The 23,373-nt window shown below is 38.2% G+C and overlaps 1 protein-coding gene across 2 annotated transcripts in view; it reads left to right on the top strand.

Annotated features, from left to right (window-relative positions):
* Positions 1-23,373, top strand: part of RAPGEF5 (Rap guanine nucleotide exchange factor 5) — a 241,612-nt gene that overhangs the window by 169,726 nt on the left and 48,513 nt on the right. For both annotated transcript variants that reach the window (XM_033192533.1, XM_033192532.1), the window contains exon 12: positions 22,368-22,446. In XM_033192533.1, coding sequence (XP_033048424.1) covers positions 22,368-22,446 — 79 coding nt within the window. The remainder of the gene's footprint in view (positions 1-22,367; positions 22,447-23,373) is intronic.

The following is a 23,373-nucleotide window of genomic DNA, read 5'->3' as shown; positions in this document are numbered from 1 at the left end:
CCTCCCAAGTTCAAATGATTCTCCTGCCTCAGCCTCCCGAGTAGCTGGGACTACAGGTGTGAACCACCACGCCCGGCTAATTTTTGTATTTTCGGTGGAGATGGGGTTTCACCATGTTGGCCAGGATGGTCTCAATCTCTTGACCTTGTGATCCACCCGCCTCGGCCTCTCAAAGTGCTGGGGTTACAGACGTGAGCCACTGCGCCCTGCTGTGATGTTTTTTAAGCATTGCACTGATAAAACATTGAGTAAAGTGAGGGCAGGCACTTCATTTTCTATTAACTTTTTAATCTTGTCTCCTGCCAACACCAAGCTCATGATAATCCCTTGATATTTATGTAATTTTCATGGAGGAAAATTAAGAATATCTTTCTTCCTCTCTTTGGAAAGATAGAAGACAATGTAAGTGAACTTATTCCTTGCTTACCTTGCCTTTTAGCATTCCTGGAATGATGCTGGGTGCCTCTATTCCAGGCTTTTTCTCCCAGGTTGCCAGACCGTAATAACCCTGTAGCAGCATGTCTTTTGCAGTACTAAAACTTTTTGAGGGTAGGTAAATATTTAGATGGCAGTAAGTCTTTTCATGATTTTGTACAATTGTACATGTACATGAAATTATCTTGTATTTATATCTTTTTATTTCTGTAAGGTCATGTAATAAACAGACCAGTGTAGATTATCTGTAGCTGCACATTAGCAGCACCTGGGATGCTTTTAACAAAACAGCAATGTCCTGAGAGCCTAATTCCGTTGGGCTGAGTTGGGGGCTAGGCCTTAAGGCCTTTAAAAGTTCCCCAGGTGTTGCAATCTGCAGCCAAGTTGAAAGCCACTGAAATAGAACATTGTCTCACTTCCACGTTTTGAAAGACCAATTCCAGGTTTCTAATGGTTATAGATATACAGAGAATTAGGAACTTCCTTTCCCCCTTTCCAACTCCTCTGACAGAACTGTATGTCCAGCCTCATGTCCGCTGGCCCCTGCCCTGGAGTTCTGTAGCCTGAGAAGTTCATAATTGGCAAACCTACACTGCCAGTCCATCCATTAAAGTGGTTTTGGATAAAAGGACACCATCAGAGGGCACAGAGGTACCGGACACACAAAATGTTTGGTTTTTCATCTCTTGGAATGAGAAGATGTGACTATAGTGAACAAAAACCATTTGGATTTTTGTGAGTTGTGTCACACGACACAAATTCCTGGGTGGTCCTTAGGTTTCACAGCCAAGAATGCTTCTGAGAGAAATCATGTTTTAAGAAAGGAGAAAATGCACATAGCAGAGTAGAAAGTTTACTCAAATAAGATCCTAAAGTCTTGAGTACCAGATCTGGGCTCCATTAAAAAAACAGCCAGAGACTTTGAGCAAGTAATGAATGAAATGATCTCTGAAGTATATCTTTCATCACTAAAACCCTTTGATTCAAAGGGATCTATATTTTCTTTCCTTGCAAAATATGTTACAGAACCATAGAATTTTAGATGGGAGGGAGACCTGAGAATTCGTGTAGGTGACCTCCAAAGTCATTTTATGCTGTAAACACCTCATGCAGCCCTTGCACGAGGGCTTAGGAAATTTGGTCTAATTTCATATTACTGCTGCTTTTCTTCAGCCTCATAGAGCTGTTAGAATGTTGACAGGGTATTAAGCTTAGAATCCAAGGCTGAGTGGCCATACCTAGTGATGATTTAACTGTGTTTTTATATAACCTTGTCCAATGGGAAACTTTTTAAGTTCCTTTGAGAAATTATGCCATAACATTTCTAAAGAATAGCTTTGATTTATCACCCTACTACTAAATTCCATTTGCAGAGTTTTATTACCAAGCCATTTTGGGATATTCAGAAATAGTGTTGCAGGAGAAAAGCAGTTTTCCCTCAGTGATGAAATATATTACATCATATCTCTTCTACTAGCCATTTCCCTGCAATTCCTTAACTTTTAGCTTTATACACTACTTCTATAAAAACAGTAACAGTGCATTTTTAGTTTTGAGTTTCTGCATGCACCTGAATGAATACCTTAGACAAATTTAGTTCCTTTATTTATTTAATTCCTTTAAATATCTTTGACCTCCAATTGCATCCAATTGCATAGGCACTGTTCTAAATGCCAGGGATACAAAATAGACAAACTACTTACCCTCCTGAAGGCTTATATTCTATTGGAGGGAATCAAACAATAAACAAAATAAGTAAGAAAATATTGTATATTAGATGATGGGTTGCTAAATAGCCAATATCATTATAGGCATGTATTTGGGATAACTATATCCATGTCTTTAAAAATAAAAAAGCTGGAGGATATTTTAATGTATTTAAAGTATTTTAAGAATTAATGTGAAACCTCTAGTCAAATGCAACAAATTTCAGAATCAAAAGAAACACTTAATTGAAATTTAAAAAATAACATAAAATACATTTGAAGTATGTATAGGTAATCCCCAGATGGTGTAAATCACTATTGTTAGAACCCATAGAATCTACATTTGTGGAAATGTTTGATAAGGATATCAGCCTTTTACCATCTTAAACTGTGAAGATCGCTTTATCCAAGGCAAATAACTGGACTGGGCTGCTATTTAGTCTTTTTCAGCTTTTTGAAACTGTCACTTTAAAATCTTAGATTAAGCACTTTGGGAGCCCAAGGTGGGTGGATGACTTGAGGTCAGGGGTTTGAGACCAGCCTGGCCAACATAGTAAAACCCCGCCTCTACTAAAAATATAAAAATTAGCCAGAAGTGGTGGTGCTGAGGCATGAGAATTGCTTGAATGCTAGAGGGGGAGGTTTCAGTGAGCTGAGATTGCACCACTGCAGTCCAGCCTGGGCGACAGAGTGAGACTCTGTCTCAAAAAAAAAATAAAAAAAAAATAAAAATAAATTAGATTAATTTGTTTGCATACATGCTAATAAAAAAAAATCAATGAAAGACTGAATTCATTAGCACAAACTCCAGCTGCCCTGGGTGTGCGTCAGATGCAGATGAAGAGTACCACTGTTTGGTAAGGGCTTGTTTTTCCAGATAAAGCAAAGACTTGAAACAGCTGTCCACAGTGACAGTACAAATCCCCAAAATGGTGTCAAGAGAGAAAAAGTGCTCAAGTTAGAATATGATTTCTGTTCTACTTTATAATGTGTGTGCTGTGGTTTTTGTTTTGTTTTGGTTTGGATTTTGGTAGTTCCTTGAGCTTCTCTGGTATTTGCTGACCATAATCGAAGCATTGGAAGGCTTTATAAATTAGTGTTGACAAAGTGATGAGATAATTAGAATTGTATAGAAATTTTCTCAGTTATTTCACTTATAAAAGCAGAGGCTTTAGGCCACATGACATTTGAGAACCCTTCTAGCTATGAGAACCAGGTTCAAAGATTACTTCAGACACCAATTTATTTATTCAAACCTTGTCCCATTAGATGGATCCTTGTGCAAGATAATTATCCCCATTTGATGGACAGAGAAGCCAAGGTAGAAGTTAATTCAGTTGCTTCAGTGATTGAGTTACCATTTGAATCGGGAAATGAGCCCAAATATATTCCGAGTTTTATCCCAAAGATTATTTTTGCTAGAGACTGGAATCATGGATGAAAAGCATAATTGAAGTAAAAATCTACCATTCAACTCAAGCTTTAAGCCCCAAATCAGGTGCTTCAGTACCCACTTAAGGGTGTTCTAATCTCCAGCACAAAGACCTGCTTCTTGGATTCCAGCTGTGAGCAGAATGGCCACTGGGTGAGCTAACTGCTTCAAAAAGGTAGAGAGAGAGAGAGAGAGAGAGAGATCCTAGTTCCAGCTGACACTGTATCAGACTACTCACAAGAGAAGTGATTCAAAATTAAATTTTGACTGTGGATTTCATTTGAGGTGCTCATCTTCTGGGTTAATCTATTCTCACCACCTTTGAACATGCAATATTATGTATGATAACAAGGGAATTGATGCTTTTACACTGCCAGTAGATTGTGGGTTAATTAATACCCTTGTTGTTAATGAAGCAAGGTGAAGTGAAGTGAGACCCAGCTGAAGCATAAGATCATTAACATACACTGATTAATAATGGAAATGTGGAAGTTTTCATTACAACACAACCAATGGGCAAAGGAAGATATTTAATGGATAAGGATATATTTAATATGAGTATAGCAGACCTTTCAGGGAAACAGTCTCGATTTAGAATGAGAATGGATCATTGGAATGCATTTTTTTAATTGAATCATTTTCAGGTTTATACCACATTTGAGCTATAGTTTATAATCTGAATTTTAATTTTACAAACAATTTCAGCATGGAAGGTTATGCAAATGTTACAGTTTTCCAAATAAGAAAGTGCTCAGAAAAATGTAGACTAGTTTATTCAATGATTACCTGATATTTCTAGTGAACTATGTGGAGAGATGAACGCTTTCATTAAACCTTTACTTTTATCATTTGCTTTCGTCCTCCACCCTTATTTATTCTGTGTCCACTGTTGGAATTTACTATAATAAATGCATAGGAGTGTATATGTATATTTATTTATAAAGTAGAAAATAAGACCTTGGGTAACTAAACTTGTCATATTTAATTAAAGGGAAACTACAATTGGCTTCGCAGATGTAGCTTTTGCCACAGAAGGTTGACCATTTTACAGCAGATTTTGTCAAGGGAAAGGTCAAGTGGAAGTCTAGAGCATGCTAAACAAACCAAAGTATTATAGGGTTCTAGGAAATTAATTTCAAAAGGATCTGAAGATAGGAAATGGAAAAAGGAGTACATGAGGGGGAAAGAATGACCTTAGAAATTAGATCCTTAGCTTCCAGACTATAAGAATTGTGGAAAACGTGGGCATCTTAACAGTTTATGGACTTTCTTCTTTAAATAATTTGAAGGAAAATGTCAACCACTTTCTGATAATGTTAGAGTGGAGGTTTTGTCCTAGAGGCTGAAGGTGAGATAATCTGGAGGTTTCCTGCACACTGTGTTCTATCTAAATGACATATGCATGTGACTGCTGATTTCCTCGAAGTCAGTTTCAGTGCCAACCTCAACCCCTGAACCCCGATTTTCCTGTGTAAACTGCAGCCAGCATGGAAGATGGAGAAGTCAGTGGACTTTCTACTTCATTCATATTTGCATATTTTTTTCTTTTTATCCTTTATTTACATTTATTTGCTTCACCTGAAATACTTTCCCTCTACCTCAAATGCCCAACTTGACACTCATCTTTTTAGCTAGACTTCCATGGAGAACTTTAGTTCTTTCTTTGTAGTTAAGTAAATTTCTAATCTCTAGAACAACTGGGGGATAAATTATTACAAATGATAAAATATTCTACTCTACTGAGAGTTGCCCTAGTATGTACAGGAATTGTCAAGTTTCAGAGAATCAAAATATATAAAATTACAATCTATTTTCAAACATAATTTTTTTTTTTTGTGATGGAGTCTTACTCTGTTACCCAGGCTGAAGTGCAGTGGCACCATCTCAACTCACTGCAACCTCTCCCTGCCAGGTTCAAGAGATTCTCCTACCTCAGCCTCTCGAGTAGCTGGGACTACGGGCATGTGCCACCACGCCTAATTTTTGTATTTTTACTAGAGAGAGGGTTTCACTGTGTTGGCCAGACTAGTCTCAAGCTCCTGACTTCAGGTAATTCACTCGCCTCGGCCTCCCAAAATGCTGGGATTACAGGCGTGAGCCACTGCTCCTGGCCTCAAATATAAAATCTAATGGCAAACTATGAGGACCTTGCTTTTATTGTTATATGGATAAGATATTGGCTTACATCTGTATAATCTCTTTGACATAGGATGAAGGCTGCATTTGAAACATAAATCCTCAATATAACTTGTTTTTCCTCATAAAAATAAATTTGAGATAGATAACACCTCGTTTAATATTCTCTTGATATCCTGTCTCCCTAATAGGTACCCTTTAAGGAAGAAGGCTACATATATTACTTTTCTATTTCTTCGCAAAAATAATTTCTACAGCGTCATTTCCCAGTTCGGTTAGTGCTAACTGGGGTTTTATTTCTTTTGAAAGGAAATTTCTGTTCTAAAACCTTTAAAAACACGTAAATTGCCATATTTTCTCAGTAAGTTTTGTGTCTCTTGGCATATTTAATATTGCACTTTAGTAGAAACACATGTGGTTTTGTTAGTGTCTGGCTGTATTTCCAGGAACCTGTTTAAATGTGTGATTTAAGTGGGGCATTTCTGGAGCAGCAAATTGAAGGGAACAAGAGATACTGAAATTCATGAAGACAAGATATTGTGTCAGTTGTGGGTTTGACAACCTAGTAATTTTAGCAAAATGATAGTTTCACTCTAACATCGGCAGCTGAAATTACTTGAAACTGTGTTTAAGACAATGTCATCGGTTGAAAAACCTCTGTCTCCTTCTTTCTCTTTCTGTGTTTCTCTCTCTCAGAAATCTTGTGTCATGTCCCCAGACGGTTGTTGGATTTAAAGTGAGATAATCAGATGTCCTTGTCTGAATTTTAAAATGTTTATGACATCTTCCTCAAGTGAAATTTAGCATTCTATCAGGAAATGGGGGAACAAAGTGTTTTTTTGTGTAAGAGTGTGTACTTCAGATAGTCGTATAAAGTGTGAGGAAGGAGTATTAGTGGATGGCAATTTGTTGATTACAATCACTGCATGTTAATCTCTCACAGCATGTTTCAATCAATTATTGCTTCATTGAAAGGGTGTAATGTCATAGAATTGCTCTAACTGACAAGCCCGTGTCTGAAAGAGATATTCTTTGTGTGGGAGAATGTTTGCCTTTAACCTACCTTTAATTGAGCTTCTCTTCATTTTTCCTATCAGCCTTTTGGCACTATAACCTTCCCCTCCCATTTCCCGTTATTCTCATTTTCTACCTCGGGCTTTCTTACTCAACGATTGAAACCTTTTCTTTCATTCAGTTTACAGCTTTTTTGCCTTGTACTTAAGGCTGCTACTTGGCTGGCAGTCCCTCCCTTGAATCTCGAAAACAAATATAAAATTAGAACTGTTAAATACAGGTGAACAGAAACATGGAAAACTAAACAATACCAACAAAAATCCCAGAACAAACTTGTCATAATCTACATAGTGACAGAAAATAATTTTCAGAACAATTCTGTAGCCTTTTCTGCTTCAGACTTGCCATTCTTGTCTAGCATTTAGGATATTTGGTGAATCTTCTAACTTTGAAATATTGTAATCCTTTAGATGAGCTTCATTTAGTGGGAACATGAAAAGTACAATTTAAAATTCTCCATCGCATACCTGGCTGGATATTGCCACCTCAATTCTCAGTCTAAAAATGAATATAGTTTTGGATGAATGGGTATATATGTAAGCTTCTGCTATTTTTTTTCTTGTTCTATCCCTTTCAATATTCTTCACCTGTTATAAAGAAGAATTTATGTAATACTGACAGCAAAGGAGCTTTCCCCCTAAGTTTTCTTTGAGTCTTGCTTGATAATCACATATTTTCTTTTGTGTAGCAGCTTACAGATCTTAAATCTACTGTCATGTCTTGTGTTTTGTTAAGAAAAAAAGAACAGAGTGATCTTTTCATTCTAATTTTGGATCTACTTCTCAGAGTTGGATATATAAAATTGACCTTTGAAGTCTTGGTTCAGTTTGATCTGTGTTTGAAGGCATTGCAAGCCATTTTCATTTACTGATGACTTCTGTAGAACAATTTTAGTTAACCCATGTTCTGCCAATGCTGATTGGCATAGTGTGCATATCTCAGAATTATTATGACAATTTGCACTGTTTGATAGTCTCCCAGGGCGGATGTTTGTTCTTCCAAACAAACCAACAAACAAACATCCAAGGCAATGTGTCTTCGTGAGCACGTTCTAAAAGTCCACAGTAGTGAGAGCAGGATGAATTAACAATACTTAACACTCCTTGAATGTACCTTTCCTACTTCTGATAATTGAGAAAATTGAGAACTATATCATATTGTGTATCATGTACTTGAGCTTCTGAAAATTTTCAGTGTATATGTGTTATTTGTGAGTAGTCACAGCTTTGTATAACAGAAAAGCTCTAGTGATGATTTAAACATGGTATAAATGTATTTCTCTCTCATGTGAAAGTAAGTATGGAGAAATACAGTCCACAGCTGATAAGGCCACTCTAATGTCAGTCAGTCTTGAGATTCCTTATCTGAATTTGATTTCCTGTGCCCTCATGGACACTAGCATAACTGTCCAGGCAGCAGGATGAAGAAAGTCATGAAGAGCACACTTGTCCATCACATACAGCTTCTGCTTTTACCTCATGGACCACAACTTAGTCTTGTGGCCACATCTAGCTGCAAGTGAAGCTGGCAAATATATTGTATATTGTTTTGTTCCATCTTTAACATATCAGGGAAGCAAAATGCCCAGGAACAAAAAAAATCAAAGTTTGATTCCCAAAGAAGGGGCAAATGACATGTAATTTTGTAAATAGAAGCTTATGTTAGTTTGTTTTGATACTGTAGACCCAATGTCATAATTATATATTTGTTTCTTCAAAGAAATATGGACATACTATGGTTTAATGCATTGTATAATTGTCACTGGAAAGGGGTCCTGATTCAGACCCCAAGAGAGGGTCCTTGTATCTCACACAAGAAGTAATTCAAGGCGAATCCATAAAGTGAAAGCAAGTTTATTAGAGAAGTAAAGAAACCAAAGAATGACTACTCCATAGGCAGAGCAGCAACTTGAGCTGCTAGACTAAGGATACTTATAGTTATTTCTTGATTATATGATAAACAAGGGGTGGGTTTTTCGCGAGTTTTTCTGGGACTCAAGGTTCCTCCCCTTTTTAGAACATATACGGTAACTTCCTGATTGTTGCCATGGCATTTGTAAATTTTCATAGTGCTGGTGGGAGTGTCTTTTAGCATGCGATTATATTACAATTAGCATATGATGAGCAGTGAGAATAACTAGAGGTTACTTTTGTCACTATCTTGGTTTTGGTGGGATTTGGCTGGCTTGTTTACCACATGTTGTTTTATCAGCAAGATCTTTGTGACCTGTACCCTGTACAGACCTCCTATCTCACCCTGTGATTTAGGATGCCTTAACCTTCTGGGAATGCAGCCCAGTAGGTATCAGCCTTATTTTACCCAGCTCCTATTCAAGATGGAGTCACTCTGGCTCAAATGCCTCTGACATAATCTTTTTTTTTAAAGTCTGTAAAGTGATTTGGATTATCTCGTATATCCTCCTCAAGAAGTGAATATTTAGAATAATCTTATATATGCTTAGCATGCAAGGTTTAGTTAGCTTTAAGTACTTTTCTCATGTCTGATTTGAGCTATTGATTTCATGTTTGAGAATTATACATCATTCACTCTCAAATTCTTCCTAGTCATTGTTAGAAACATTTTTCATATAAGAAATTAAACATGAGCTGGGCGCGGTGGCTCAAGCCTGTAATCCTAGCAGTTTGGGAGGCCGAGACGGGCAGATCACTAGGTCAGGAGATCAAGACCATCCTGGCTAACATGGTGAAACCCCGTCTCTACTAAAAATTACAAAAAACTAGCCGGGTGAGGTGGCGGGCGCCTGTAGTCCCAGCTACTCGGGAGGCTGAGGCAGGAGAATGGCGTAAACCCGGGAGGCGGAACTTGTGTGAGCTGAGATCCAGCCACTGCACCCCAGCCTGGGCCACAGAGCCAGACTCCGTCTCAAAAAAAAAAAAAAAAAAAGAAATTAAACATGAACTAAGAAATATTCCATATATTATGGCTTGGAAGTTAAACAATGGCACAAATTAAATTTGTGTTTATAAAAGTAGATTTTAGTATCTAATTGTATATAATATTCTATTATTGTGACATAATAAATACATACTTGGTCTCTACCACTGGTACGGAGCTCTTAAAACTATGGAATTTCGTGAGTGATAGAGGTGATAGGAGCATCTTTTGTTTTAGTATTTGGTGTTAATCCCTTATTCTTAACACAAGAGTTTCTAAGACCTTTGGAATCTCTAGAGTGATAGGAGAATCTTTTTGTTTGCTAATATGATGGCTGGTGGCTGGGGTCCCTAGGTAGCTTCAGGATGAGAGCTGGTTGCCAGAAAGACAAGGCATGACTAGAGGGATGGAACTTTTGGTCCCAACCCTCAACCTCTGGGGAGGGGAGGGAGATGGAGATTGACTTAATCACCAGTAGTCCATGATTTAATCAATCATGCCTACCTAATGAAGCTTCTGTAAAAACTCTAAACAATGAAATTCAGAGAGCTTCCAGGTCGGTGAACACATCCATGTGCCATAAAGATAGTGCACCCAAACCCCACAGAAACAGAGGCTTCTGTGCTCAGGACTTTTTTAGAACTCATGCTGTGTAACTATTTTTCACCTGAACATTCATCTTCATCTCCTTTATAAGAAAACAGTAAGTGTAACTAATGTTTCCCTGAGTTTAGTAAGTCCTTAACAGGCAATTATCAGACCACAGAGGGTGGTTGTGAGAACCCTGATATACAACCCATTGGTCAGAAGTACAGGTGACAACCTGAGATTTGTGATTGGCATCTAAAGTGGGATGCAGTCTTGTGGGATTGAGCCCCTAGTCTGTGATGTCTGTGCTATCTCCAGGTAGTGTCAGAACTGAATTATAGGAAACTTAGTTGGTGTGTTGAGTAGAAAAATGTTTTTTTCAGTATAATCTTTCATATAGAGAATTTATCTAGAAAGGAGGGAAGAATTTTATGATTTGGCCTTTTGCAAACAATTTTTTTTAGTTTTGGCCTTTATATTTCGATTTTTTAAACTATAAATATGTATAATTGGCCAATCTTAAAAGCATTGCGAATTTGTGGACCATTTCAATCTTTCTATGTGATTGTCAGTTCTACCTTTTGAAAAGCAAATTGGCTGATCTCATATCTATTTGCTATGGCCAGGTGTCCACAAAAAATAAAAAATAAAGTAAAATTTGAGTAGGAATAAAGGAACTCTAGCATCCTGGCACTTAGAAAACAACTTTATAGGGGCATCTTTGGTGATTTAAGACCAATAAAAGACCACCTTCTTGTGTCTATGACTCTACTCCCCCTTCCAAACCTGGAGATTCTGTTACTTTCCTGCATTTTCTTTTCCCATAAACCAGATGGGTTATTTGGGTCCACACTCTCGGGAGAGCATAGTGTCATGAAAGAACCAGGGCTGGGACTTAGGCCCTTCAGACATCATCTTGCTGAGGAGCCCTGGGTGGTTATTCACTTTACTCATCTCAGCCTTAGTGCTGTCATCTCAAAAAAGATAATGTACAACCTACCTTCTAGGGTGGATATGACGGGCACAGGTCATGTAGGTAAAGCCCTTAGTGTTAACAGGTGTGGGATGTTGGGCAATGATTCGGTGATTATCATTACTACTGGCACACAGTTTGTGGTCAATAAAGGGTGGCTGCTGTGAGTATGTTTAACTAGCGAGGCCGCTATCATTTTCCTCCCTAACTTTTTCTCTTTGCCCATTGAAGCCACTCTAGCTTCCTGGTGCATTGCCAGTTAGATATGGTTCAAACAAATTTGGGGCTCCCTAGAAAATAAAGACAAAATAAAATTTGAGTAGGAATAAAGGAACTTCAGCATCCTGGCACTTACATGGAAAACAACTTGATAGGAACATCTTAGGTGACACAAGGCCAGTGACATGTGCTGGGTAGGGGTTGGGGTGTGGAGGACTGCCCAGACATTCATAGGAGTGCAATATACACCAGCCTGGGGTGTGGAGGATACCTTATGTGGTCATTTAATTATCTCACCAATCAGATTCCCAAACCCTGTGAACAGCTTTCCATTCTCCATGGCAGAGGGCACAGTGGTCGTCCCTTAGTTACAGAAGTTCAGTAAATGGTTGCTGACTAAACCTTTCTCTGTGTCCCAAAAACATGAGTCTTCCTTTCACCTGTGTGAGAAAGAAAGCAGCTGTGTGCTATTGAAAAGAACACTAATGACAGCTCTGGAACCAGAACACAGAGGCATGTCTGCCTCTGTTGTTTTATCTGTTGTTTTATTTGTCCTAGCAATATTTTTAAATACAGGCAATACATTAAATTTTCTTGTGCTGAAAATTGTCGGTATATGTAAGATCCTGTGCCAGATTATTTAGAAAGAGGCTTAATTGCCGAGGCGCAGTGGCTCACGCCTATAATCCCAGCACTTTGGGAGGCCAAGGTGGGTGGATCATTTGAGGTCAGCAGTTTGAGACTAGCCTAACCAACATGGTGAAACTCTACCTCAGCTAAAAAAAAGAAAAAAATTAGCTGGGCGTGGTGGTGGACTCCTGTAGTCCCAGCTGTTCAGGAGACTGAGACAGAATTGCCTGAACCAAGTGAGTGGAAGCTGCAGTGAGCCGAGATCGCACCAGTGTACTCCAGCCTGGGCGACAGAGCAAGACTCTATCTCAAAAACAAACAAATAAGCCTTAATTGTGCTTACTTATGTTTACTTTAAATTAGTTTTCTAGAATATCTTCTTATCTTTAATATAATCTAGCTATCGTGCCAATCCTTTGTCTTAAAAGAGGCAGTTGACTATTCATTGCTAAACTTGGAAGAAAATAAGTCTGTCTAGGATTCCTAGAATTTCTGTTAACCAGCTGATATGGTTTGGCTGTGTCCCCACCCCACCCAAATCTCATCTTGAATTGTATCTCCTATAATTCTCGCATGTCATGGGAGGGACCCGGTGGGAGGGAATTGAATCATGGGGCAAGTCTTTCCCCTGCAGTTCTCATGATAGTGAATAAGTCTCATGAGATCTGATGGTTTTATAAAGGGGAGTTCCCCTGCACACACTCCTTTGCCTGCCACCATGTGAGACGTGCCTTTGCTCTTCTTTCCTCCCCCACCATGATTATGAGGCCTCCCGAGCCATGTGGAACTGTGAGTCCTTTAAACCTCTTTCCTTTATAGATTACCCAGTCTCTGGTACGTCTTTGTTAGCAGCATGAGAACGTACTAATACATCAGAAAAAAAAAGTAAATAAAATGTTATTTTTCTGAAATGTAATGCTAGTATTAACATTTGGAATGATGATGTATTTCACGTTTTGAAAAAAGTTGATACTACAGAGCCTTTTGGTGCTTGAGAGGTAAAAACATTACACGTGTCCTAAGTCGATTCAGCTATTAGAATGACTGTTAATTTGCTTATAATAACCATGTCTCAGGCTTCTAATTAGGATATTATCTTTAAATTAATTTTTCTTTGTTTCCTGAAAATTAAGAATGCTGAATTGACAAACACTTAGAAACACAGCTTGTATGTTTAGTACACGTGTGTGATGTTAATCAGACAACCATGCAGCAACTCTGAGAGGTCAGTTATGTTGGATCGAGTGAATCTTAGAGCTGGATATTAATTTTTGTTGGTAGATGCTGGCAGATTGGTACTGAAGGCTTCTTGCCCATGACAATTCCCACATTATAATCTATACAGTTAAATGAAATGATAATTGTTTTGATTATTGAGAAATTTTTCATCCCAGCTCCTTGTGAGAGCACCTGCTCTTTCTAAACAATGAGCTCTACAACTTTAAGAGGAGTCTTTGGGGGGAAAAAAACCCAAAACGGTGTGATATATGGTCTGAGCACTGATTATCAGAATATCCTTAGCTCCTTTTAACTAGAGTATGCCCCCACCCTTGACCAAGGGGCATCTCTCCAAGGTCATCAAACCAGGGACTGTCCACATAACAAATCCAGTGCTCGTTGAGTCCTGACCCCGATAAAACCTCTTCAAGCAGCATTTAACACTCTTATTTCCAATCCTTTTCTTTCTTGTTGGTTTATTACATTTGTGTCTCTTGTTTGTTTGTTTACAGAAAGGAGGCTATTGAATGTATGTTCATTTCTCTTTATTCTGTTTCTCTCCTCCTTTTCCTTCCCCTTCCTTAACTCATCTTTCCCTTACCATCACCTAAACTTCAATATCCCACTCCCTTAGACTGCTGCTTATTTTTCTGAGAAATCGTGTCGGCCATAGCCATCCTCTTTAGGTACTGGCTCCCACAATCATAACTGTAACCCTCTTCGGCAAGCTCTGGTCTTTGATATTTTTTCCTAGTAGCTTTCCTTAGAGTAACCTGGGGAACCCAAGCTCAGCAAGTTGAAAAGCAAACTCACCTCCCTCCCCTTATCCTTCCTTATCCAGTCTGACTTCCCTGATGAAGCAAGCTTAACTCACGTCTCTCTTGTCACTTCTGGTCTTGAAAACCTCCCTTCACTTCCCTTTTGCTGTGGAATAAGCCCCGGGCTTCTTAGTTTAGCATTCAAAGATCCTTCAGGAATTGCCTCCAACCTACTTCTCTAGCTTTACTTTTCAATTATACTATGTGATCTCTTCTATTACTACTATACAACTATGCTGTAGACCAAGACTTACCAACTTGCATGTCCACAGGCAGTGAGAGTGAGTGAGTGAAGCCTGCCAGAGCAGAAGGGTGATGAACTGGAGAGTGCCTCCTGCATAAAGTGGGCAAGTTGGCTCTAAACATGGTTGCCATAGGAGATGTGGCCCTGGTGTTGCCACATCTTCTGACTTTTAAATTTTGTCAACTCCGAGAAAGCATCTCTAGGGACTAAACAAGACCTGCAAGTCACAAGACCACAGGTTTGTGACTCAGCTACAGACCCACCCACATCCATTGCTTTGCTCACATTTGCTTCTCCTTTTCCTCCTCCAGTTCTTCTTGGAAATTCATAGTTCTCAATACTCAGTTTCTGTTGGTGGATTGGTAGCACTCAGAGAATTGGGATAAGGTTGAAATAATTTTGTTTTATAAAAATAAAGAATAGGTAGTATTTATTTAGAGTGCCTAGGGTATACCAGGCTCTCTACCAGTTGCTTTAGATATACTATCTTATTTAATCTTCTCTATAACTCTGCTACATATAGATACGATGGCCACTTTACAGGTGACTTAAGTAAGGCCTAGAGAGATTAAGGACTATGCCTTAGGCTACCCCATTAGATTTCCAGCTCTCTGATTCTATGGTATTCTTTATATTGTTTTCTGAGCTTCCCCGCATACTTGGCAGACACATGCATATGCCATGAATGGGCTGCAATTGTACCTGTACACTGAGAGCAGCTGATTGGGGATGTAACAACAGGAGCTATGAGGCTGCTCACTGCTCTTAGCCCCAGGGTGACCTGCACCCTTTCTCTAAGTGCTGCAGCCTGGAGAAGGCAGACAAGCCCCCTGTTTATTACTCTATGCTCCTCTTAGTAACATTTTTAAAAGGCAGTGAATAGAAGTAAGTGTAGCTAAGAACAGAATACCTGTTGCATTCAAATCATTCTTTCTTGATGAAGGAATGATAGGATTCTAAAACTGAATTTTACAAGTTAAAATAAAAACATATTTGATTATTTGAAGACTGTCCCCAAGCCCTATCTGTAGTAAGTTCCTGTCATTTAAAGGGGTGACTTTTAAGATTTGATGTATAAACAGCATTAAATAAGTAAGCATGTTTTTTTCTGCCACAAATACCTAAAAATAAAGCTAGATCTCAAGATTTGGTTATGTTAGAATGGCCAAACAAAACGCTATGGTGAGACTGTAAGAATTGGCAGGAATGCAGTGAATTTAAGAGCTGTAGTAAAAAGCTGTGTTTGAGGTCATTAATATCACTTTCAGAAATGTAAGATACACAGGGAAAGAAGCATTGCTTTTAATGGCATAGCGCTTTAATCTATTATTCCACCCTGAACATGAAAAAAAAATTTATTTGTGCTTAATCAAATTACATGGTACATTTTGGCACTGCTTCTCAAAAAATAATGGCAAGTTGTAACATTTCAGGACCAGAAATGGGCCCTTTGATGTTCAAAGCTTTTCTCTTGGCTTCTTGAAATAAAGGTTAAGTAGAATATGTTTTAGAGTGCCTTAAATTCCATTGCATCTGAGGCAGAAGTACAGGTGAAACAAAACTGCTAACAGTACTTCAGGAAATATGAGTTAATACAGAAATGTTGACTATTCACATCACTATACTTGGATTAAATGGCTACTATAGGCAGTTTCCTGTCCAAATTCTTTTAATTTGCTTTCTTGGTAATTCACTTTAACAGATGAGTGGTTTCATTATCGCAGTGCATTTTGCTTATGAGTGTTGAAAAAAATAACCAAGGTAGATTTCTAGAATTTTTCCTACGTAACTCTATACTTCTAGTGATTTTTAGACTTCAGGGTTTTTTTTTTGTTTGTTTGTTTGTTTGTTTGTTTGTTTTTAATGTTACAAAGAAAGCATTAAGCTTAGACCTTTTGGTAACATTTGGATCTGTTTTTTTAAATTTGATTACATTTATATATAACAGAACTCCATGAAAATGGTCCGTACCAAACCTCTTACTATTCTGCCTTGTCACAACTCTAGGATGCTCTAGGGATACTTGTGTTTTGCAGAAATAAAATGGGAATTTTTAGAGCTTCATATACTTAAAATGAGACTGAGAAAAATGTTTTAATTGGTACATACAAGAGAAATACATTCAAATAAAATTAAATAAAAATAGATAATTGTTTTTATATGACTTAAAAATTAAAATAGGCCAGACATGGTGGCTCATGCCTGTAATCCCAGAACTTTGGGAACCTGAGGCGGGCAGATCACCTGAGGTCAGGAGTTCAATACACCAACCTGGCCAACATGGTGAAACCCCCGTCTCTACTAAATACAAAAATTAGCCAGGTGTGGTGGTGTGTGCCTGTAATCCCAGTTGCTCCAGAGGCTGAGGCAGGAGAATAGCTTGAACCCAAGAGGCGGAGGTTGCTGTGAGCCAAGATCGTGCCACTGCACTCCAACCTGGGTGACAGAGTGAGACTCTATCTCAAAAAAACCCCCCCAAAAATTAAAATAGTAGCAGATGATAGGGAAAAGTCCTTTATGACATCAGTATAGCTAATTACATGCATGGATTTCAGAACCATTTCTATATATATTTTATTTCAAGTTTTATAATAGTTAAAAGTATAAAAGTATTTACCTTCCAATTTCAATGATTATCAAGATGTTACTTTTTTACTTGCAGGGATGTTTCTTGTATTCAAAAAGCCACTACAAAAGTATTATTTTATTTTGGAGTGGGGAGGATAGTCCCAAAAATTTAGTGATAAGCCAAGAATTTAGGATTAGATTTAGTAATTGACTTAATGCGTAGAATATCAAAGAAAATGACTGGCACCGCGGCTCACGTCTATAATCCCAGCCCTTTGGGAGGCTGAGGTAGGCGGATCACCTGAGGTTAGAAGTTCGAGACCGGCCTGGCCAATATGGTGAAACCCCCCATCTCTACTAAAAAATACAAAAATTAGCCAGGCATGGTAGTGCACACCTGTAGTCCCAACTACTCAGGAAGCTGAGGCCGGAGAATCGCTTGAACCTGGGAGGTGGAGGTTGCAGTGAGCTGAGATCGCACCACTGCACTCCAGCCTAGGCAACAAGAGCAAAACTCCATCTCAAAAAAAAAAAATATATATATATATATATATATACACACACACACACACATATATATAAAAGAAAAAGTTTTTGCATATTAATATATGTATATTAATATGCCTAGGTATTCACAAAGTTAGAAATCAAAATGAATACCTTTTTTATTCAGAATGTTAGTATATATGGCAGCTATGAATTTGTTTAAATGAAAGATACTTTTATGTATACAAACATGCTTTTCTGCCTGTTGTCTTAAATTATTATTAAGTACTATGTAGTGTAATAAATAATTATAGTGTTTTAATTTGGATGCCAGTGGATTTGCTAGTCTTTCTAAATGGCTGTTGTCAGCTAATAGTCTTCAGGGAATCATTCATATAACCATCGTGGTTCTAAAAATATCTCTAAATACTAATGGGACAGCCTCTTTTTTGGAAGCATGGCTATTATAAAATGCACTTTTATTTGAAGTGCATCATTTTGATTATAGTATTTTAATTCGTACCACTCAATTACTTTCAGAATCTGTAGAGCAAAGAAAAAAAAAAAAATGAATGCTGGAAAAGAATAAAAGAAAGCTCTTTATATAGAAAAATTTAGAACAATATGGCAGTTAGATATTTGAGTTAGGAGTATTGGGAATCTGTTCTATTCATTAGAATTTTTAACTATTTATTAGGACTTCAACTGGAGCTGTTTTTGTATAGCCTCATTGTTTTTATTTTAATTAATATTTCTATGACGGAGAGATAATTAGGTAAATGCTGTTGAATTTTAAATATGATATTAGCTTAGGAGAAAATAGGCATTTCTGGGTCAAAGCCCTTAACAAAATATTGTCATATGTGAGCTGATTAATTGGATTGAATGCCAAATGGGTTTGCCACCATCCAACCAGACTCTGATAGTTCATTATCTAAGGTTGTTCTGGAATGGAATGACTGGTTATGTCAAAGTTAATGGTTTAATGGTGTTCTTTTTAATCTCAGCTACTAATGGAGTAACTCTTGATTAGAGAATAGTTCTAACCTCATTAAATGCAGCTAAGTGTAAGAACACCCCAAAGAGTCTGAACCTGTATGTCACATCCAGCACTGTAAATGCCAACTCACTCCCTCTCAATGCTGTTACCCAGTGGTTTCTGCATACTGGCGGCTCCTATCTACAAGAGCCATTGAAAACCCTAAACTGGATTCAAAGCCACTCTGTTGGCCAGGCTCAGTGGCTGACGCCTGTAATCCCAGCACTTTGGGAGGCCGAGGTGGGCGGATCACTTGAGACCAGGAGTTTGAGACCACCCCAGCCAATATGGTGAAACCCCATCTCTACTTAAACTACAAAAATTAGCTGGACATGGTGGTGCGTGCCAATAGTCCCAGCTACTTGGGAGGCTGAGGCACAAGAATCACTTGAACCTGGGAGGCGAAGTTTGCGGTGAGCCGGGATCGCACCACTGCACTCCAGCCTGGGTGACAGTCTCAAAAAAACAAAACAAAACAAAAAAAACTACTCTGTTGTCCTTGCTGCTTGTATCTAACATTGAGTTCAGTGCACAAAAGAATCAGCTTAACTTTTTTTTTTTTTTTTTTTGAGACAAACTCTTTCTTTGTTGCCCAGGCTAAATAAAGTGTGGTGGCATAATCTTGGCTCACTTGCAGCCTCTGCCACCTGGGTTCAAGCCATCCTCCTACCTCAGCCTCCTGAGTATCTGGGAAGATTCAGCTTAATTTTTTTTTTTTTTTTTTTTTTTTGACACAGAGTCTCACTCTATTGCACAGGCTAGAGGGCAGTGACATGATCTTGGCTCACTGCAACTTCCACCTCCTGAGTTCAAGCCATCCTCCCACCTCAGCCTCCTTAGTAACTAGGATTACAGGCGTGCACCACTACACCCAGCTTTTTTTTTTTTAATAGTAGAGATGGGGTTTCACAGTGTTGGCCAGGCTGGTCTCTAGCTGCTGGCCTCAAGTGATCTACTCACCTCAGCCTCTCAAAGTACTGGGATTACAGATGTGAGCCACCACACCTGGCCAGATTCAGCTTAATTTCTAATCAGACAGGAAAGGTTGAGGATTTCCATCAATCACATTTAACACAGAGAAATGTTGTAATTTGTAAACATTACTCTTCAACAGAATCCCAGAGGGATAGTTTTCAAATTGTATTTCCAAAATATCCTTGGTTGCCAGCTAATGTGCAGGTGATCAATTTTAATTGAAACTGATTTTTTTTTTTTCTTTTTTTGAGACGGAGTCGCGCTCTGTCACCCAGGCTGAAGTGCAGTGGCTGGATCTCAGCTCACTGCAAGCTCCACCTCCCAGGTTTACGCCATTCTCCTGCCTCAGCCTCCCGAGTAGCTGGGACTACAGGCGCCCGCCACCTCGCCCGGCTAGTTTTTTGTATTTTTTTTTAGTAGAGACGGGGTTTCACCGTGTTAGCCAGGATAGTCTCGATCTCCTGACCTCGTGATCCACCCGTCTCGGCCTCCCAAAGTGCTGGGATTACAGGCTTGAGCCACCGCGCCCGGCCAATTGAAACTGTTTTTAAAAACTGTAATGAAAGGCACGCATTATATATTCCAAATTTCTCATTAGGATGACCAGTGATTAACTTGAGCTGCCAGGTTAACTTGTTTGGAGACAAGTAAAGTAAACCTTCCCGTGCCTTGTTCATATATTTGAAATGTCCATAAACAGAGTCTCTAGTAGGGGGCCCATGGCTCTTCTGCGTACACAGGCTGTGCGTGTCCACTCATACATGTAACATTGTCGGATTGAGCACAGTACCACAGCATTTTTGTACTAGTTCTCATTTATGCCCAGCAAGGCCCAGGTGTATCTGTTTAGGAATTTGCTTTTGCTATAGAGTAAATAGTAAGTTAGACTAGTGATTGCTAACATATTGCAGTGTGATACAACAATGTAAGTTTAGACTTTTAAAAACATGTTTTAAATAAGAAAATTTGTCAAATTTATTATTTTGTCAAGGAATACTATGACTTATAGATAAAATATCTTTCAGATAAATTCCATTAATACTCTTCATTAACACCCTTGGTTCATTTTAATTATGGGCATCCTGCAATTAAAAAGCAAGCTTTTAAAGAAACTACCATTTGCAACCACTTACCTATGTGGATTAGGATTACCTTGATATTCTGCAACCAAGCAGAAATAAGTTATGCCCTGCAGCTAATATAGAATTATAGATGTCATCCACAACCTCTTATATCAGAGTTTTGTGTTCACAAATATAACCTTGTTTTTCTGATTAACTTTTAAAGTAAATATTACTGGTTATTCCTAAAAATTCTGGAGATTTTCTTTCATCCAGTCTTCAATGTAGAGCTATAGGGCTCTATACTGGGCAATTATTTTTACTTACACATCATCATTGTAAGGTGTAGATCTTGGAGAGCATAAGCACTATTGAGTATATTTCTTAGTCAGCTTAAGCTGCTATAACAAAATACCATAGCCTGGGAGGCTTAAACAACAGACATTTATTTCTCACAGCCTGGACACTGGGGAGTCCAAGATCAAGGTGCTGGCAGATTCAGTGTCTGGTGAGGACCTGCTTCCTGGTTCATAAACCACAGTCTCCTCGTATCCTTGTGTGGTAGAGAGAGGAAAGGAGCTTTCTCAGGACTCTTATAAAGAGAGCAATGCCATTCATGAGGGCTCCACCCTCATGGCCTTATCCAATCCTAATTACCTCTCAAATACCCCCTCCTGATACTTCACACTGGGGGTAAGGTTTCAACATATAAAGTGGTGGGGGTGGGAGTGTTGCAGAGGACATAAGCATTCAGTCCGTAACAACCGTACACAAGCTAATTACTCTAATAATTTATTACTGTTTTATATAACTAAAAATGGGATGTCTGGAATGTAAAACATGAAGATTAAATCATATAGTAAAATGAATTTTAAGTTAAGGAGACTAGATAAAGACTATTATGGCAAAAACTGCTTTGCCAAATCACTACTTTTATTTGAAGTGCATTTTGATTATAGTATTTTAATTCATACCACTCAATTACTTTCAGAATCTGTATAGCAAACAAACAAACAAACAAAAACACCATGAATGCTGGAAAACAATAATCTTTTGTACTATATTGGAAATTACATTGAAGGTCAGTGTTTGCCTCTTTAGCAATTCCATATTGTATACAAACTGAACTCTTCCAAGAACATTCAAAGCACAAAGATTATAACAATGTAACCTGATTTGGTTGGTAGAAAAAAGAAATTAGGAAGAAGTATGCTGTGATACATTGTACCTGCTCTCCAATTTTAACTGGACTCAGTTCTGTCTCTCTTCAAGACTAAGAAAATCACTCATCACTCTCCCAACTTCTTAAAGATGCATTTAAGAGATAAAGGTGAATGGCCTTGGAACCTGATACGTGTCTTCTGGGTTTTATTATTCATTGTTCTTGCCCTAGACTTAAGTAAATGGCTTTGGAAAAAATTTTAATTTATTAACACATGAGGGCTTTATTCCCTGTAGGACTTGAGTGTACACCTCAGAAATCTTGTAAAATTTATTTATTTATTTATTTATTTAAATTTATTTTTTAATGCTCATTATTTATGCATTGGTTTTCTATATCATCTTTACCCACAAATATAAAAATATAAATGAGGTTTCAAGAAAACAAGATGATGACAAAATTGTATGTTTAGAGAGCTCTGCAACAAAAGTATCTTATTGCTTGAGGCATTTGATATAAGGAGTTTTTCATATCTTAATTTTAATAAATAATGTCTTTCGTGGCTAAAATTCTCCTATTCTAATCCCTCCCACAGCCATCAAAATTTATCATATTTCTGCCATGCACATGGTTCTGGGGCCTGGAAAGCAGCTGCTCTTCTTATCCACCTCTTTGCTTACTTGTATTTTTTTTTTTTTTTCTTTGCAGAGACCCTCCTGGATGACTTCCTTCTCACGTACACTGTGTTCATGACAACTGATGACTTGTGCCAGGCTCTGTTAAGGCAATATCCTTCATTATCTTCAGGCTGCTGTGACCACTTCCTCTCAGACAGATGTCCCACCTTAGGAATTAACTGCTTCCTTAATTTATTCAACCCCACAGTAGAGTGTGGATATGTTAAATATTAATGTAATGATATCCAAGGTAGAAGATGAAATGAGATAGACAGAGGAAACTGGAAATGTGAACGGCTGTTTTCACAATCTATGTTGTGGCTATATTATACTGTTTATATTACGTTTGCTTCATATCTGTGCCTTATGATTGCTTAGAAATCTGGAGGCAAAATTGGCCTGCTGGGTAAACCCCAGAGTCAAGAGACTGTGTGGAATGGCAAGATCATGGAATAAATGGACTTAAAGGAGAATCAGTTAGTTAAGTGTCAGACCACTTGTGAAGGAAAATGCACATATGTGATATCATGTTCCTGGCAAGTGTCTCAGGGGATACAGGCCATTCCCCTACATGGGAGGTCAAACCTAGCCCCTGGAATCCTCTGTCATCTTTTCACAGCTTTGTCACTGTATGTTCTCTTAGAATGATGGATGTGATTAGAAGGTTAATGACCAGTTAAGGAAGCCTTATAATTTTATTCACTAACTAGAAGAGATGCAACATCGGATCATTGAAAGACCACAAAACAAAGCCGTGTAAAGTTACTGAAAGTCTCCAGGTGGTCTTCTTGCTTCACAGTATTTAATGTATTCAGATGCATTTAAGCATTTAAATAGGCTATTGCTGTACTGTTTTTATTAAATGAAACTGAAGATTCCACTCTAAACCACATGAAAATTTTAAGGAAAATGGATTGCTTTTGTATATACTAAAGTTCTATTAAGACCTAATGACAGCTGGGTGCAGTGGCTCACACCTGTAATTCCAGCACTTTGGGAGACCAAGGTGGGAGGATTGCTTGGGTCCAGGGGTTCAA

The sequence above is a fragment of the Trachypithecus francoisi genome, unplaced genomic scaffold (genome assembly GCF_009764315.1).
Source record: "Trachypithecus francoisi isolate TF-2019V2 unplaced genomic scaffold, Tfra_2.0 Lachesis_group4, whole genome shotgun sequence".
In the NCBI taxonomy this organism is placed as follows: Eukaryota; Metazoa; Chordata; class Mammalia; order Primates; family Cercopithecidae; genus Trachypithecus; species Trachypithecus francoisi.
This window is presented reverse-complemented; position numbering and strand designations above follow the sequence as displayed.